The sequence below is a fragment of the Lepisosteus platostomus genome, chromosome 8 (assembly GCF_059453375.1).
Source record: "Lepisosteus platostomus isolate fLepPlt1 chromosome 8, fLepPlt1.hap1, whole genome shotgun sequence".
Lineage (NCBI taxonomy): Eukaryota > Metazoa > Chordata > Actinopteri > Semionotiformes > Lepisosteidae > Lepisosteus > Lepisosteus platostomus.
The window spans coordinates 44,886,599-44,901,368 of NC_142618.1; the positions used below are offsets into that span (position 1 = coordinate 44,886,599).

At 36.4% G+C, this 14,770-nt stretch overlaps 1 protein-coding gene across 1 annotated transcript; it reads right to left on the reverse strand.

Annotated features, from left to right (window-relative positions):
* Positions 1-5,978: 5,978 nt before the first annotated feature.
* On the reverse strand, positions 5,979-13,587 carry LOC148657403 (neuritin-like). The gene is made up of 3 exons (XM_088643642.1): positions 13,247-13,587; positions 9,092-9,236; positions 5,979-7,085 (listed from the first exon to the last, which is right to left on the reverse strand). The coding sequence occupies exons 1-3, from the start codon at positions 13,299-13,301 to the stop codon at positions 6,857-6,859; spliced, it is 429 nt and encodes a 142-aa protein (XP_088499768.1). The 5' UTR covers positions 13,302-13,587; the 3' UTR covers positions 5,979-6,856.
* Between the last annotated feature and the right edge of the window lie 1,183 nt (positions 13,588-14,770).

Consider the following 14,770-nt stretch of genomic DNA (forward strand, 5'->3'; position numbering starts at 1 on the left):
ATTAAGAAAAAAAAATTAAATGAGGAGGCATTTGTTTGTGCTCTTCTAGCGGTGCATGGACTAAACTACCAAGCCAATTCACCGAAGACCGTTCAGATTAGCATTATTGTCTGAATGGTCACCTCTGATTTGTATTTGCTATTTATACTAAATAAAGCATTGAAGAAGCTTATACAGTGTGTGCTATAACATTTAATGAATCATTGGACTTCCTGTATAAACTAGAAATGGTTCTTGTCTGACAGTTTTTAAAGTTGTATGCAAAAAAGATGTAATATTTGTAAAATAGATTTACCATCCTAACTAAATTAAGTGATTAGGTTCTTAACTACATCCTAATAGAAGATTTTATTAAAAACATAGATGCTTCATATGGGTACCATACATCAAACTGACAAAATATGGTTGGGGTTGATATAGCACAAGGTCCTTTTATCATCATCTGCCCTTATAAAAGGCAGTAATGTGATAGTTTGGGAAAATCAGCAATCCTGATTTACAGATTTGAAGCCCTTTCCTGAATCTAAATGAGCGAGTTTTAGGTCATGTTTTCCATAACAGTACAGCTCTCCTTAGAAAGAAGGACAAGTCTCTCCGAGATAATCATGAGTTAGAATAGTATTTTTCAAACCACCAGCTATTCATTGGCCTAAGTTACACTCTGCACTATGACAAGCAGTGTACTATACTGTGTCCTTCTTTTTAAATATTAAATAAGAATTTCTGGGCATGACACCACATCAACAGTGAAATAACATTGTCATGGAAAACATAAAGATCGTGATTCATCAGAACAAAATGACAACGCTCCAAATGATGTAGCATCTGTACCAGATAAATCCATGAGGGTTTCCTACCACTATTCTGTTGGATCCCATTCTGTAACAGATTATTTGGGAAGTCTCATATTCACTTTAAAATGCTCTTCCACATTTGCAGCACTTTACTGGGATTTGCCTTTAATACCCTGAGTATTAATAACGAATTAATGAATAATTCATAATTGTTCCCTCCGTTGTCTTTTGAATTATTTGAGTCTTTGGGAATTGGGACATGCTTTATTACCCTTGATAAAGTGAGCAGCTGTATTTTACATTACCTTACATTGCAAGATGATTCCATACAAAGTCAAAAAGACACCCAGACTAAATGTCTTATTGACCATCTATGCAACCCCTCTTATAAAGCCCGCTAGCTCTTTACATCTCTTGTTCATGGTCTTGCTCTCTAAAGACTAAAGCTTCATCTTTACCATAAGGGATTGTGGGAGTGGAACAAGTTAACTCTGTCTGCCTTTCAAGAAGCACATGGCTGAGATTCTTGGATCGATTAGCCACAAGCAACCAAAAAAGAGAGGTGGCCAAATTGCGTCATCTGAATTGTCATCTTTTTTATTTTCTTATGTTCACTGCAACCAAGCAAAGTCCTATTTTAATTTTAAAAAAGCCAGACTCCCTAATATCTAGGGCAGACAAAGTTTGACAATGAGACTTTATATCATGCTGGTAACTCAGGATTTGACATAACAGATTCTGTATTTGTCACTGTCTGTTATTATATTGTGTGAAAAATAAATAATAGGGCCATCTAACAGTTTCAGAATGGACTACTGTATACAGTATATACCGTGCATGTGTGTCCACATATTCTCTAATATGGTTTTGCACTGCACCCTGTTAGTCATGATGAGAAATTTCTGTGTGCTCCATGTTTAATGTTCCTGCTTGTGTTACCAAACTGCATCACTCTTATTTGGTTATAGCTTTATTTGTATAGGTGTCACTCACACAGACAGGCTTCTCATGACAAGGACAATTCATTTGCTCTACAGAAACTGGAAAAATAGATAGGGTGATTTTGATTTCGGCATTGAAGCGTTTTTGTGTTTGTTACCTGTTGGGTTTTTTTCTACTGTACTGCATGTGTGCTGGTGTTAAGCATCAAACAGATTTTCTCCTTTGTGAGATCAGAAATACATCTGTCTTTACGTCCTGTCTACAAGAAAAGACTTAAAATCGCGATACGCAATTGTTTCTTAAACACGCTTTATAAAATGTTATTCTTAGCCATTGAAACACCAAAGCACAAAACAAAACCAGAGTGACAAAAACAGAACGTTAGCTGCGGAAATAGGACGTAACTAAAATTGTAGCCTTTTTCAGTCGTTTAAGATAAAGTAACCCTGCAAATGTAAGGTAAAGTGGGTCAGCGATTTATCTCTGCCATTCTAGTTTGAACGGATTTGAGGTCAACACTTAAGGCTACAACTGAACATATTTAACATTAAAACACATTTAAGCTGATAATAGGGCAATAATTTATAATAATACATATGGCAGTAATCATAATAGATTTTGCATAAAACCGTTATTCTATCGTATTCCTTATCGCACAAAAAAATATAACGTGGTAAGTTCAATTAGGCTCTTTTTGTATCTTAAGCATTGTTTCATATCTTAGGCATTGCTGCACTGGCACAAATACCAATGTAGGTACATACTGTACATTTGTTACAATGAGCAAATAAGAACTAGATCGCAATAAGATTGGATCCAGCTACAAAATACTGTACCTTTACGTAAACCGAGTATACCTAACTTCGAAAATGACTTCAGGAAAATGATTTCAGGAATTTCTAGGAAAAAAATCCTCGAGAGATGTTTTCATATAGTATAAGACCATTTTTAAGGGAAAATATACAAACCAAAACCAACTACTGTAACTGCTGCCCTGCTACCGTTTCTTACTAAATTAAAATTTACACCCATCCGTGTTCAGAATTATTATTACACAATGCATTTCCACTCCTTTGAAGTTATACTGTACATACGATGTTGACATCGTTTCAGGTTAAACAGAAAGGTTTAACCCGAGCTGACGTTGTAAGAGAAAGACAAAACCAACGAAATGAAACATATTTAACTAATTTTACAGAATTATTAAAGTGCAAGAATGAATCAAACTTGCAGCCATCTTTAAAATGCCACATGCCTCCCAAAATTCAATTCGATCAAACTGAACTCGGCAAAAGGTAAGCTAAGTGGTGCACTGAGTTCCACATGAAAAGAAAAAAAATCGTCTTTATCGCAATAAAGATTTTGTCTTGATATATTTCAACAAAAGCAAATGCCTCATGCATATTACAATAACAATAATTAAAAATGATTGCATGTTAGTGCTTACAGAAATGGCATTTAAATTTTGCAGAAATTTAGCAATAATTTGTTATTCCACTGCTTAATATTATTATTACTTGTCGAAACGTTACGAGAGAAAGGCGTTCATAGGCTTTTAGTGATCGCCAGCAGGTGTTTGCTGTGAGTTTTTCTTTCGAGCAAAGCTAACAGCTATCCTCCCCTAGAGCCACTGGGTTTTCCGTCGAACTACTGTATATATAACTTCTATTGGCTTGAAATTGCATACCATAAAACAAAACTAAGTTCCGATAATATTTATTTATGTGAACGCCTTAATTAAAAGACTGAATCTAAATTAAAAGAAAGGTATGGTATTTTTTAAAAATTATTAAATCAATTTTATGTTCATTCTTCTCTGGTATTGTCTGGACTCGGGGATCAATCAGCAGTCTCAAAAAGTATATCTCACCGTTCCTGAGTTTCCGACCTTTTGCCAGATTTTAAATCAGTAAAAGCAGCTGTTTTGTTTGATTGATTGATTTGCTAAGTGTTTGATTGCATACGATATTCATATTTGAAACATTACTAAGTAGTTACACGACTGGAAAAATATTTTTCAAACCAATAGCATAAAAATCTCTGCTATAGCCTACACTCAAGGCCCCCATGCTTGAGTATGACCAGATGGAATCGTACATTAGAATCTGTACACTAAAAGGCATATTTGTAAACAAATAAGCAAGAAGCTAAAATGTTCCGATATAGAACGTGAGCGATAAAATACTAAGATGGAAGAAGTTAATATAATGAAGTTAATGTATATGAAAATAGACTGGAAAGCATTTTCATCCTTCAGATTATGACCAAACTATCACCGTGGTTAAACGAATTCACGAGAGTTCTAAGCAAAATTTAAACTCACAGAAAAGCGTAGCTGCATCATAGACAATATAGACACGAGTCAACGGAACGAGCCAGGAGAGAAAACCATTTAATTCTCCACGAATACCTTCCATTAACCATTTACAGTATTAGCAGTGGCACACACGGGAACATACAAAAATGGCTTTATTGTTGGGAAAAGTACAGTATGTGAGTTTAAAATGTATTTGTATTAATTTTTAATCTCCTGTGCTCATATCGTATATTTGACTGTAAATTGCTTAAAGCACGTTTTTTTCATTTGCAATTCTTGCGCTTTCTAGACGAGAACATTTCAATTTATAATTAATTCTCTACTTAATCTGCAAATTAAGGACATTTATTTATAGAACGGTAGCTATGGTTGTTTTGCGTTCATCCATATTAACGTAAAAGCTGTCAGTCACGTCTTTGTGGTGGTCCCTCTGGAATTATTGCAAGGGTTTGGGAAAAGCAAATCCTAGAGATATTTATTCATATAGTTTAAGACCATTTGTCTTAAGGGAAAATGTACCAACCAAAATCAATTAAATGAAAACTAGTATTTGTGCATTATTTTAGCTGGTTAATTTTACTACTAACAATAACGATGGCATGGAGTGGTATACCTATTGTTGCGAAAAACTATAGAGAAAATAATCTTTTTTTTTTACTTTAAGTCTACAACCATTAATTTAACAAGCCTTTGCGAGTCATTTCTTTATATATTTCGTACTGTAAATAATAGGCACTGCTGCAGGAATTAACTCGTGATATACTGTAAAATACATACCTAAATACACGGTTTATATCACTCATATATGACTGAGAAATTACTGAAGCAATAAAATGGTCGAACGATTTAAAAATAATAATCTTAAAAGCATAAAGAAGGCTTCACATCTTGAGGCAGATCTGGAAAACGAATTCACGCCCCCCGTCGCGTCTGGGTTCACCTTTGGTAGTTTAGAAATAAGAGAAGTGTATTATTTATGAACGCTAAGACTTTCTGTCTAACTGTAAATGCAGCAGTGCTTCATCACATCTTCCCGTTAGGTTTACCCTAAAATCAGCTACAATGTAACCTTCATAACACATATACAGCAAGGAAAAGGGATACTTGGTAATTTCCATATTAGGTCAATCCGAAACGTGTTTCTTCAAGGTTATCATTAGCGTTCTGGATAGGCAACTAACGGTTTTTTTTTCAGGGAGGCTGTACTTCGGGGACATGCATGCATATTAAGAGGTAACACGCTGCGTTTGATTAATGAAAAGCAAAAAAAAAAACATCCAGAGCTCACGTTGCATCTAAAACAGGCCAGGCTTGCGCTGGTCCCCTTGAAACAATTCTTATGGTTCGTTTAATTTATGGAGTTGCTTGGTCATGAAAAAAAACGCATCCTTTTCTTTCCCCTGCTCTCTTATACCTATCCTTTGAATCCAAACCTAGGTGCCTGCTTTCTTTTCATCCCCGTTTCTAACAAACACACCAGCGAGCTAAAAATAGATGACTGTTACAGTTTTCCCTGCCAAATCAGTAGGAAGCGACACAGTGCCATATTCGCAGATATGTCTTATTAATTATGGAACTATTTGTCTGATTCCAGCATAGACACATTTTTCGTTATATTTACAGGCTTGTGAGGAAGATCTTGTCTGTCAACTTTAATCATTTAAGGACTATGTAAACCTTTGGATCTTCATATTGAAGGTGCATCACAGACTAATAATAATAATTGTTTAACGAATAATAATAATTGAACATTTAAACATATACAGTACCCACGCAAAGGTTATCCACATTCATTACATCAAGGGCTACCTCATTTAAAACTTTAGTATAAACATTTAGCATTACGTTTTGCAGGTTTATTTTATAATTGAATGTGAATTAAAGTATTCCCATTGAAATGAATAGCCAAAAGAACACCACACACCTTCTTTTCAAACAATAACTGGTTTATTTAATATATATCTTTATACTTTGTAGCTTTTTTGAGCTTTAGTAGGCCTTATATAATGTTATGTTTTGTTATATATTTTATTTTACTCATCTCCTTTTCTCAAAATGGTTTTCATATACATAGTCCTTTGTATATTCTATACTTTTGAATTTTTATATTATATGCAACATATCCAAAAACAAACGAACAAACAAACCATACATGTCGTTTAAAAGGCAGTGAAACGTGGTCTATGCCTTGGCAACATCAAATAAAGCTAACATATTAACTTTATCCAACTGATTTATTTCGCGTCCAACGGGATCTCGTGTTACAATACTTTGTTGTATGTAAAAACATTCTATTTTAATGACTGAAACACACAGTGAGTCTGATTGGCAGCTAGTTCATTTTCATTTATTAATGTACTATAATGAAGTCACGGCCTATCTTCATTTTTTTTCTTCATCCGGATTCCTGTTTCCCCTCGAGCACCTTATTAACCTGCTTTCAGACCCACCTTTAATTAAATGGCTAACGCCGTTCCTGAGTTTTTTTTTTTCTCTGAAGGTGGCTGAGTCTGTTGAGCTTTGAAGTGAAGCGAGAATAAAAGTGAGGTCTCCCGCCTGGCTTGCACTCGACTCTGTAACAAATTTGGCAAATAAAAATGGGGGAAATCACGAAGAGGTGGTTGACATTTCCAGCAAGCCCAAAAGACTGCAGGTTTGTGCGTCACAAGAAAAACACGTCTTTTGTTGTATTTTGTTTTCTTCTTCATATAAATCCAATGCTGTGTAGAATTCGATCACTATATTGGCTGTCGTTACTTTTGCAGTGGTTTTGTGTTTTTCTTCTATTGTTGTATCGTTTCTTCTAAAAAGCAAACCATGTCACTAAAGCGGAGAGTGATATAAGAAAAACAGTGAAGCCAAAATGAATAGTGGATGTCGGTGCTCCATTGCCTCCACCGCACAGTTCAAACAAGCTGCCTCTGAACTCCAGGTTTTTAGACTGCTTTTTGAGTTTTTCCCAGAGATCCGTCGCTCCTTCTTGGCAATCTGCGAGCGCTGTGGTAGCGCACGAATGAAAGTCATCCCAGTACCTGCAAACCGAATAAAAATATTTCAAAAAAGGTCTGTAAGCGAAAGGTAGTCACCCTCACCCGCATTGTCTTCAAGGCGTTAATAATTCAGCAAACCCCACTTCTATTGCACTGCATTCATGCTGCATAACGTAATCAAACAGACTTATTAATAATGTATTCTTCTATTAAAATCGAATTCAGCGCTTCTTGTGCACTTTCGTCACTTCTGTGGTTTGTATGAAAGCATTTTATTTTTTTAAAAGGTCTGCAATAAAAATACAACAACGTGAATAAAATGACGGCCTGGACACTTCATTCAAATGTTTCATGTACTTAATAACAGATGTAACATTACAGTCAAACGAACTGAAATCGTAAGAATCGTACGTTTCCTTTAATTAATCTAATCTTTCCATATGTTACTTTTGTCCTAGACACGGTGATTACCTCATATAAGAAACATGGCTTTCACGTGCAAATGACGAAATCATGCTGGAATGTAGTTCTATGAAGAATTAAACTAAGTATTTGAGTTTCAGCTATCTGGTTCTATAAATATACCCTTAAGAATAGCGCCAGGAATAGAAGCAGGGGAAGTCGCACCAAATATGAGTTACCTGACACGTGTTTAGCCACTTTCTACGTTATCATCATTATAAATAGCCTGTCTTTCTGTGTAATTAAGATTACCGTGTCTTGCATAACACTCGTTCCCGAGTTAATTCTGTGAGTTTCATTTATTTATTTTTTATTTGCGTTTATTTTGGCCGTGGCGTATATTTGCATCCTGATTCTCGAGTCGATCCACGGAGGAGCCTTGCTGTTGTCAAGTTGAAATTTACGGGCACTTTTAAGTAGCTGCAGCCTCCACTGTTTGATACAGCTGTAATAAGTAATGAGATAGCGAGATGCCAGGTCGGCCGAATGTGCCTTTATTGCAATATTTCTGGTGTAATTGCAGCTCCCCACGGGAAATTAAAACGTCCTCCATCTCTTATCCTCTACACGTCGGTAGAGCAAACTCAAGACTGCGGAGGGGAGACGCCTGCACCTGACGCGCATTTTAACCCTTTGCTAAGAAAATCAAACACAACCAACATGTAATCTACAGTCCACAGTTGTACTCGATGAACTGGTGGAGAGGAGTTTTGAGTCTTAGTAAAAATGAATTATTAATTAATTAACGCTTAAGGAGAGTATAAAGATTTCTATCCGAAATGTCTACAAAGCAAGGAATTTGGTTTCAAGAAATGTGGATTCAAGACTATTGCAGGAATCGAACAGATTCAAGTAAGGCTACATCAAAAAGTAAGGAGAACACAAGGAATATATATATATATCTTTTCGCCACTCTCCGAGAAATATATAAAATGGGTAAAATGTGACTTCATATACAATACACTTGCACATAAATAATTGAGCTTTACATTTTGAAAACGATTATTTATCTGAAGAAATATGATGTCGGTCCTACTACTGTAAAAGTAATACCAATGTTAAACTTGCTATTACCATTGTCTATTAATGTCCATAAGCTTCTATTTTTGCAGTCCATATACTGTACATTTTCTATATAATACATTTACAAACTGCTTGTTCAAATATTCATAACAACAAATAGAAATAGCAACACGTATCCCTTAAATATGATGGGTGTTTAATGGTGCACTGCTCGATCCATAGGGAAGGAAAATTATAAGCGACTCTGGCGCAAGTTGCAGCTGCTTCTATGTGTGACACATGTAGGCACTGCGTTCGGAAACTCGCCATGAAACAATCGACTTTATTGATGTCGACCCTTCAACCCCTGGACGTATAATGGTCTATTTTATGACAATTAATGGATGAAACGTGAATTCTAGAATGGCGTATTAACACACTGCTAGATCCTTCAAAGTGACGTGGAGGTCTCCCACCATCTGTCTCTTCGCACACAAAGTGGCTCGTGCTGCGCCCGCACGCCTTATTTTCGTCGACTACACATCGCGCGAGCTTTGCAGGGTTTTGGTAAAATCTCAACTTACGAGCAGATGGTCTTAAGATTTTCTTTCTCGTCCAGGTCCTGTGGGTAGTGCACCATGCTTTCACCCAGTCTGAGCAAGCAGTCTGAGAAGCCTTTAAATACTGTATCACATTTCCCAGCCGCTTTCACTGCTTGTAGGAGATACACTGGAAATAGTGGAAAACAAAACTATAATTTTGTGCAGTCAAATTGTAACAATTATCATCAATAACATTACTACTAGTACCACACTCTTTACTCCTCCTCCTCCTATTATTATTATTATTATTATTATTATTATTATTATTATTATTATTATTATTATTATTGCTAATTTTGTTGTCTACTGCAGAACAACAACATAAAACAACATAAGCAGTTTCACACTAGACCGGGAAGACATTTAGTTTATAAAAGAAACGGTGTACAATTTTATTTGTGTGTGTTTTATTTGTAAATATTTTAAAACTCTGTCATTATTAAGTACTTTGCATTATCAACATCATCATCATCATCATCATAATAATTCATGTTAATAATAATAACGTTAATTTTAAGGTTTATTATATCTATATTTTATAAAAAGCTGAAACAAAAGGTATAAACTGGACGGAAATATTCAAAAACATTGATTAATGCGTTGATGGGGGCATTAGCACATTTCCTCCTGGCATTCCAATAAATCTTCATCTTATATCAAGCATAAATAAAAATGCTAAAATTACAAATTAATAATGGAAATTAAGTGCTAATTATTACGGGCAACATAGTCATGAATATTGTCATGAAGTAAACATTCGTATTTTCTTTGTTTTTGTGTTTGGATTTTCTTTCATATTATTGTCAGTTGCGAGTCGCGATCAAGCCTACCATCCTTTGGAAATATTGTAAATACTCGTTCCTTGACGGCTTTCTTCTATTTTTGGTCTTGAAAGAAAAAAATACATACCATACAAATAAACCTTTGTCTATTTACCATTGTTAAACGTAGAGTATGGTTACATACTATTCGCGAGTACATAGCTGAGCACATACAGTGACTGGTGTGAGGGGTGGGCAGGCGGGTGATAGCTGAGCTACGTAATTGTTTTAGGATTGTAGGGACACCTGAAACATTTTCTGAGATTATAACATTACACTCATGTATGCGTCAAGTGGGGTGGAAGGGGTTTCACTGATTTGAAGGAGTCTCCTTCCCGTACACCAAACAGGGCGTTGGAAAATGCCAACCGGATCGTGATAAATAACAGGGGTTTCAAAAATAATTACTGACTTGTCTCTTTAAACCTACTCGAACTAATTTTTCATGTCTTGACGCTGATCGGCAGCATGTGTTTTCCTTCCTTTCCTTCGCGGTTCGTTGAGCAGGGATTCAGTCAATTGATCCGATTGCAACAATTCGATGAGCATTCTGGGTGAGTGGCTGAAGTTCGCCAGCGGAACCGTGTACATGTTATCTATCCTCATCAATCCGGATGTGAGCGGACGCGAGTTAGGAACTCCTGTCCGAAATGACAAATCAATGCAATTTGCGGAGTTCAAGAGGGAAAAGAAAAGCGCCCGAAATCCTCAGATGTTTTATTCACAGACTGGGCAAAAGATCCAGTTTCCAAAAAAAAAAACCTACGAAGTATTATAAACACCTCTGCGTTTTCGTTCTTATCCTCCACAACTACCCTATTTTATATATACTAATCTTTGCATTCGTATTCTTCTATTAACATTTGTTGGTGATGTAGTAATGCAGGGAATTCTACATTTTAACACCAGGGTGATTGTCACTTCAATTCAGAATTTGGCGCGGTACTGCAGAAGAAAAATAATTTTAGGAATGCGGTTTTTGTAAATACTACTACTAATGGTCTCCGTTATTTGATATTTTATACCAGGAAGTTTTAACCATACTTCTCCATTGTAATGTCAATCATGAAGGCACAAGTTTTGAGCTACAGTACAGCAGGAATCTTCTTGTTGCCTTTTACAGTATATTCAGCGGTGGTTAGGAAATTTAGACGCGTCTAGCGTACGTGTAACATATGTAGGATACAGATTCTCAGGAGAAGTGGAGAAACATTAATGCAAACACGAAAACTGAAATTTCGAAATCTAAAAAAAAATCATAAAATAGAGTGAATAATCAAGGTGAACAAATTCCAACGATCTACTGAAGCGTATAGTGAAAATATAGTTTATACATGAAAAAGTTATTACAATATAGACGCGACTTTAGCTGCTAACGCAATTTAAAGCAGTAAATTACTCTGGAAAGAAGCTTCGAGGTTATATATAGACATATACAGTATTCCACAGATGAAACCCACATTTTCAAGACACAGAAAATATATTTCAAAAGTCGAGGCTGAATGTATCCCAAAAGAAAATTTGGAGATCTCTAGATCATAACCACTCATTTGCTTTTACACGACAGGATCAGTGGGAGGCGTTATAACAAAATAAGGTTATATTATCTGATAAATGCAGTCTTTTCTTTTAAGCGCTTAGAGTACAGTCTACATTCCAAATACAGTATACGAGGATCGCAGAATAGAAGCGTATTAAAAAAATTGCGAAATGTGTACAAAGACATAGGGTAAAATGAATGATGTGCACTGAAAGTCGCCGCAACAGTAACGCACGCAATAAAGAGAAAACGAAACGTTACCCTTCATTAATTTTCATTATTATTTCATATATCTCCATTTTACCCAAGTCGGTTACCATCTGAATATTTAAAATAATCGCCAGAACATAAAGTTCACACATAAACACAGGTTTTCCTAAAAATACATAATATGGTTGTCCATCTTGATAAGAAAATATTAGTTGATGTATTAAGTTATCGTCATTATAAATAATACATCACTGTATTAAAAAAAGGGAACCATTACTTTAAAATAGCGGAAATACAAGTTCACAAGAACATTGTAATTTTGGAGTTTACCAAATGACCAATTATCAAATATATGCTTTATACACTGTTTTGAGAAAAAAAAATGTTATTTCTTAAATGTAGTATTGCATTATTTTTATGTCCCATCATGGTATGGTACAGCCACTAAATTAAAAGTTAATTTGGAAAAGATTTCTTAAAACATTGGTCTGTCGTTTCATTTTATCGAAGGCATAAATATTGAAAGGAGGTACAGTATCAAAACACTAATAACAGCGTATTGGATGTAAATGTTCTAGCCCGCATTGGCACCGTATTCGTTATCCCAGTAGTTTCTACATTGGTCATCCATATTAACTTCTGTAGCTGAGATAATAATAAAAAGAAGACGACAAATTAGCAGTAGACGCAGTAGTAGGTAAACGGTATGACTATCAAACTGAAGCAGTTAACTTTATAAACACTCAGAGTGATGGCCACCTTGATTTCGAATGCCTTAAAATTCCTTAAAATAATTACTTAGCTAAACCAATTTGCGCGCAGTTCCCAGAGCATTTAAACGGTGAAGAAAATACTAACAACTGGTCCTATTTACTGCCTCACAGCCTACTATACGAATCTATGCAAAACACATTTACTGCAAAAGGATTCTTCATCATTACTGTGCTGGTCTCCCTTGAATTATTTATATTTGCTTCGCCTTCTGCTGCCTGCTCGTAAAGACACGAATGCAGCTGATTTATTTCCAGCTGTAACATTATGTAACAACTGAGAAGAATTGGTTGCATTTTGGAGCGGGGGTCTCAATGCACAACCGATCTTTTAATTTTAGGTTAGGTATAGATTGTCGTGTCATAAAACAGATTTCAGGCAGCTTTTGTAAACAAATGTGTCGCACATACATTGGAATACTTTGGAAAGTGATGCCATAACGAATAAAACACATACAATTGACAAATAAAATACCTTCTTCTCGGTTGGAGCTCGTCAAATTAAAATCCTAACGAAACGCAAGGAAGATCTCCAAGGTCTTCCTGAGCAAAACGTTAGAAAATAATGCTCGAGAAAGAAAGAAATGGTTACATTGCTATTTATTCGAATGTCATCCGCGTCTCGCATATTTGATAGACATACATACGTGCATTTTAAACCAAGCACTTTACTTTTTTCACAGTCTCCAACTGTGATTAACAGATTCGTTTATTTAAATTAAAATAAAGAAAATCTGAAAGAAAAAAAAGCAGCAGGCATTCCTTTTACTGGTAACGTTTAATCATGCACACTCACCTAACTGTACAGCCAGAATAAGTGCAATATATCTGCCGTTCAAAGTAAATCCCATCCTATATTTAGTAAAACCATTGGAGTTTGCAGATCTTAAATAGTTTGAAAGAAAAACTTGAGACAATTCTGCACGCCAGGCATTGCCATCAACTTCCAGCGGTAGAATTTTTGCACAGACAGGCGAAGTGGAGTAAAATGGTGCACACCATTTGGTGAGGGCGGTAATGCTCTTCCTCACGCCCACATCGCTTCAGTGACGTAGAAATGACACTGACAAACCCTTTCCTTCAGTTCTGTACTCGCCAGATTAGAAGAGTCTTCTTCTACATTCATCAAGAGCCACGGCTATCAAAATCTCGACCGTTAATGTGGCTGCAGAGATCCCGCCCGCTTTGAAACGCACTGGACCCCAGTGCTCCAGAACATCAACCCCTTTAAGTAGCGACCGCTGAGCGAGGTGTTAAGTCACTTAAACAATTTGGTATCTGGCTTCCCAAGGTCACATTACCAAAGGATAAGCACAATGCAGTTTCTTTATTTGACGACGCAAATGCATTATATAAAGCTTACAAAGATGCAAGTTCATACACTTTGAAAACAAGATCATTTCATCGAGATCTGGATAAAGCATACTAATGAATCATGAGAAGTCCATACACACAGATGCATGTGAAACGGGACGGTCTACGTACACAAATTATGCATCAAATTGATGGCTTAGCAGCGAAACGGGTGGGCAGGGGCAGCTGAATTGGTGTGGACCGGACAGGTCGACAATCGGGAACTGTGTGGGGATTTCCAAAAGAGGTGTATGACTTTTCTCCGATTACTGTATGATGACCGAGCCTAATGTCGAATGGTGCTGTAATTGGAAGCCTAAAACAGAAATTTCATTCCCGTCTTAAAACAAAGGGGGTCTCCACGGAGTAACCCCCCCGGCAACCACCACCACCACCCAAAAAAAAAACACAGAGTCGAATGACGCTGTACTTCAGTATTTGATCAAGGAAATCTTTCTCCCCCGCGTTGACGTCAGTCAGCCGGACTCGGAGAGAAGCCGCAGAGCGTCTGTGTCGAACCTGCTCGTAGAATACTAAAGCGCGCGCGTGCGGGAGGAGAGGAGCCACTGCAAGGATCCAGCTGAGTCGCTGTGTCATGTCCCCCAGCAAGAGGACTTTTGCCCTTCAGCCGCACAGATCCGCACAACTGCTGAGTAATTAGGTCCCTCGGCAGCTTATTTAAAATAGCAGCAGCGTAATATGAATTTAGATAAATGGTTCCAGGATGGCAATTTTCCTCGGTTCCCTTAAGGACACAGGCACGACTGGCTTTATTTTCATACTTGTTTTGGGGCTGCAGTCAGCCAGGGAAAAATAGAGAAATGTATTAAACAAACATCGCTCAACATATAAAGCGATCGTATGTAGTAATTTGTTTTTTTTTTTTAAATTCATTTGCGGCCCAAGCTTTCAAATCGCCTTGACAGTGTTCGACAGACATAAAATACATGTTACATTAACACCGGTT